Below are 4817 nucleotides of genomic sequence, written 5' to 3' on the forward strand. Positions count from 1 at the left end.
TTTTTTTTTTTTTTGGGTCCGGTCGTGGGGCCTGAACTCTGGGCCTGGGTACTGTCCCTCAGCTCTTCAGCTCAAGGCTAGTACTCTTGAGCCACAGCGCCACTTCTGGCTTTTTTTCTGCTTATGTGGTGCTGAGGAATTGAACCCAGGGCCTCAAGCATTCAAGGCAAGCACTCTACCACTGAGCCATCTTCCCAGCCCCCAAGTTCAAGTTTCAACACCAGCAAAAAAAAAAGAACAAATCTTTTGTGGCTGTGTGACTCTGGGTTATTAGGGGCCCCTCTCTGAGCCTTAATGAGCCTCTTCCATCAAAGGGGGTTAATTATTTAGACTCATGGTTTTATTGTGAAGAATTGATAAAAACCCATCTCAGAGGTCCTAGAACTAATTGGCCATCACCTAAATCTTGCATCTAAACCCAAGTATTTGGCTTGTGTCTGGGCTGAGACATGCAACAAGCATGTCTATGACCACTGTGTGCCAGACACAGGGCAGGGATCAGGTCTCACCAGCTTCCTCCTTTCCAGAATGTACTGAAGTGTGGGAAGTGGATGGAAGAACAGATAGAGGGACTCATTGGGGCGGGAGGGTAAAGTAGACGTGAAAACGTTTTAGCCAGAGTGCTTGGGGAAGGCTTCTTTCTCAGGGAGGTGACCTTTGAAGGGAATACTTAAAACAATTGTGTCTGAGTTCCATGAGCTGAGACAGTATCATCTGTAATAAACCTTTAATAAACCTGTGAAGCCAGGGCCTAGTGGATCACAGCTGTAATCCTAGCTACTCAGGAGGCTGAGGATCACAGTTTGAAGCAAGCCCAGGCAGGAAAGTCTATGAGACTCTTATCTCCAATGAAGAAGCAAAAATGTAGAAGTGGAGGTATGGCTCAGGTGGGACAGTGGTAGTAGAGTTGTGGCTCCTAGTACAGCACTAGGCTCAAGCTGAAAAAGCTCAGGGACAGTGCTCAGACCCCAAGTTCAAGCCCAAGACTACAAAGCAAAACAAAATCCCTTTCCTATGATTTCAAGCTTGGTGATTTGTAATACTGACATTAACAGATTTATCAGTGTTTAGATTTTCTTTCAGCTCATAGTTTCTAACATACATGACCTGTGATGTTGAGATATATATATATTATATACATATGATATCTAGATATTATATTTTTTTTCTTCGTAGTGCTGGGGTTTGAACTCAGGACTTACAGCTTGCTAGGCAGGTGCTCTACCAGTTGAGTCACACGTCTAGTGCTGGAGCCATGCCCCAGGCCTCTTTTGCTTTACTTATTTTTCAGATAATGTCTTAAGTTTTTGCCTGGGGCTGACCTCAGACTTCTGTCCTCCCACCCGTCCTCCTGCATAGTTGGGATGGCAGGTGCACCCCTCCACACCTGGCTTGTTGATTTACATAGGGTCTCACTAACTTTTTGCTCTGGCTGGCCACAAACTGTAATCCATCTGAGCTCCACCTTCTGATGAGCTGGGGTTCCAAGAGTCACCCGCTGTGCCTGGTTTTGGTTTTGTGTTTTGCTACTATGTAGCCCAGGCTGGCCTGAAACTCTAAATCCTCTTGTCTCCACCTCCCTAATGCGGGGATTATAGGTGTGCATTACTACTATGGGCACCATGATGATTTTTTTTGGGGGGGTCTGGTCATGGGACCTTGAACTGTGGGCCTGGGTGCTGTCCCTCAGCTCTTCAGCTCAAGGCAAGCACTCTACCACTGAGCCACCTTCCCAGCCCCTGATTTTTGTTATGTTTAATTGCTTGAAGAAATGCTTAGACGATCAAAGGGCAGAAGGTTGGGACTTCTGTGCACTTGGAGGGGCTTGAGAGGGCTGAGCTGTTTTCCTACTGATCTCTGTGCTGGAAGTTTTGCTCCCAAAGCCTGGGCTAGGGACTGTAGCATACGTGTGTAGCAGCCATGTTATCTCAGGCTTCCAGCTTCCTCCTGGGCTCCTCTGGACTTTGCCTGATACCTGCTTATCTGGACTGTGGTAGCCCAGCTGTGAAGGCCAGCAGAGCATCTTGTGCTTCGGTCTGAGCACTAAAATGTAATCTATCCATAATGTGTCTTGGGTCTCTCTTTTTGGTTTCCAGTTTAAATAGTTAAAAGGTGACTTGAAATCAGATGATACTTCAAGTAAGGGCTGACAGGTCCAGTCATTTGGGAGTTTCTGAATACTGGGCATGTTACTCTGGGCTCTGTACAAGACAGGTTAGGGGACTGTGATTCTAGGCTCTGGAGCACCTATATTGGTGTCAAAAGGGGCCTCTGGACAGGCCTCTTTCCTCTCCTGAAATTTTCAGAGGAAAATGCACATAGGGATTGGAAAGTCCTACACCAAGACTTACTTGCTTGGCTCTAAGGTACAGAAAGGTGCTAAGATTCCTTCAGTTTATTTTGGTACTGGGCTTTAAGTCAGGGCCTCAGGCTTGCTAACCAGGTACTCTGCTACTCAAGCCATGTCCCCAGCCTTTTTTTTGCTTTATTTCTTTTTCTGATAGGGTCTTACACTTTTTATCCTGGGCCAGCTTCAGACCTCAGTCCTCTTTCCCAACTGTCTCCTACCTTGCTTGGATGATAGGTGCTACTGTGCCTGGCTTCTTGGTTGGGATGGGGATCTTGCTAACTTTTTGCCATGAATGGCCTCAAACTGGGATCTTCCTATTCTCTTCCTCCTGGATAGCTTGGATTACAGGCATGACCAGCCATGCCTGACTTTCCACTTAGAAGTTTCTTTTTGTTGGTCAGATCAGGGCCAGAAAGCAGAATTCTCCAGAAGTCATCTAGAATGGACTTCATAATTGCTACCTAAGGCTCCCACTGTCTCCCTGTAGCCGAGAGGACAGAGGCTGCCACCCACTTGCCTGGCCTGGGCCACTTCCTTGATGGCCTGAAGTATCATTGCATGGCCTGACAAATGGCCAGATCGGAGTAGTGACTCACCATTCCAGCCATGAGGCCAAGTTTATAGCTCTGTTCTTTTCCTTTTTGTTTTGTTTTGGTTTTTATTGGTGCTGGAGAGAGAACCTACAGCCTTGAACATGCTGAGCAAGTGCTCTATCACCAGCTACACCTCCAGGCCCTTGGCTCACATGCTGAGAGCCCAACTCTAGGAGTTCCCTCTACAATGATTGGTGGATCTAGCATAGTTCTGGCCTCCCCTGGGATCCAGCACATAGGAAGTGCTCAATAACTGTCAAATGCTGTTCCCAAGTCTGGAAAGTTCATGTGAAAACTTCCTCTAGGCCTCAGGCCTAGATGGTGGAACCTTGCTTGCTTTTCTTTTCTTTTTTGTTGTTCTTGGGGCTTGAACTCTGGGCCTGGGTGCTGTCCCTGAGCTCTTCAGCTCAAGGCTAGCACTCTACCACTTGAGCCACAGTACCACTTCCAGTTTTCTGGTGGTTCATTGGTGATAAGAGTCTCAGGGACTTTCCTGCTTGAGCTAGCTTTGAACCGTGATCCTCAGATCTGAGCCTCCTGAGTAGCTAGGATTATAGGCGTGAGCCACTGGCACCTGGCTTGCTTGCCTTGTCTTAGGACAAAGAGAGATTGTTTTTTTTTCCCTTGAGCCTCTATTGCCTGCCAGGCATAGAATCCTCCAGTCTCTGTAACAGAGCTCTATTTCACAGATCTGACAAACGAGGCTCAGTCAAGTCTCTTTGCATGTTTGCTACAGTCCTGACAACTCTACTCCATTGGGCTCACTACTTTTGCCCCTTGATCGCTCTGCTGGACTCTCTCCAGGCTCCTGGGACCATGGGCCTCGGGCCCTGAGGACACAGGCTCCCTGTGGCCATGACGACAGGCGACTGCTGCCACCTCCCGGGCTCCCTGTGTGACTGCTCTGGAAGCCCCGCCTTCTCCAAGGTGGTGGAGGCCACTGGCCTTGGGCCACCCCAGTATGTGGCACAGGTGACTTCAAGGGATGGCCAGCTCCTTTCAGCCGTCATCCGGGCCTTGGACACGCCCAGGTAAGTGGTAGCCACATGGTGGCCTGACCTTTTGTCCCCTTTTCTCCCCCTGGGCTGAGTGATTTTCTGCCAGTGTGGGGTGTAGCCATTGCCAGAGGCCAGCGTGAATACTCCAAGATGCCAGGCAGTAACTTCAACATGGGAACAGAGGCCCAGGCTGGACAGCTCTGATTCCCCCAATCCCGGGTGATTCTGGGACACGAGGGTCCCAGGTAAGCAAGCAAGTCACTAACTAGGTTTTGGTAAGAGTCAAGCCCTACACTCCTGCAGGCACCTTGGCACTGGGGCTGTTGGGCTTCCAGTCCAGGGCCCCCCACTTCTGTCTGTCTGTCTCTCTTTTCTCTGTCTGGCTAAGTGACCTGGGTCATTTCACCCCCAGATCTCTAAAATAGAGTTTTGTTTGTTTGTTTGTTTGATGGTTTGTGTCAGTTCTGGAGCTTGAGCCCAGGGCTCAGGCACTGTTCCTGAGCTTGTTCATTCAAGGCTAGTGCTCTATCACTTTGAGCCATAGCTCCACTTGCAGCTTTTGGTAGTTAATCGAAGATAAACATTTCATGGCTTTTCCTGTCTGGGCTGGCTTCGAACCTTGATCCTCAGATCTGTGCCTCTTAAGAAGCTAGGATGTGAGCCAGCCATGCTCAGCTTAGAAACAGCATCTTCTTCAGTTTGTTTTGAGAACATGAAGTGATGGCAGGTTACCACCCCCACTTACTCTGTCATTGGGCAGCAGTGTCAGCTGCTCCAAGATGTCATACCCAGATGTCTTGACTGGTTCTATGACTGTAAAAGTCAAACCTACCTTCCTTCCTTCCTTCCTTCCTTCCTTCCTTCCTTCCTTCCTTC

The 4817-nt window shown here is 48.7% G+C and overlaps 1 protein-coding gene across 1 annotated transcript in view; it reads left to right on the forward strand.

Annotated features, from left to right (window-relative positions):
* March2 (membrane-associated ring finger (C3HC4) 2, E3 ubiquitin protein ligase) overlaps positions 1 to 4817 on the forward strand; it is a 15875-nt gene that overhangs the window by 2525 nt on the left and 8533 nt on the right. Inside the window, exon 2 of the mRNA XM_013033605.1 lies at positions 3748 to 3974. Coding sequence (XP_012889059.1) covers positions 3799 to 3974 — 176 coding nt within the window. The 5' untranslated portion in view covers positions 3748 to 3798. The remainder of the gene's footprint in view (positions 1 to 3747; positions 3975 to 4817) is intronic.

This window comes from Dipodomys ordii, unplaced genomic scaffold (genome assembly GCF_000151885.1).
Source record: "Dipodomys ordii isolate 6190 unplaced genomic scaffold, Dord_2.0 Scaffold171, whole genome shotgun sequence".
Lineage (NCBI taxonomy): Eukaryota > Metazoa > Chordata > Mammalia > Rodentia > Heteromyidae > Dipodomys > Dipodomys ordii.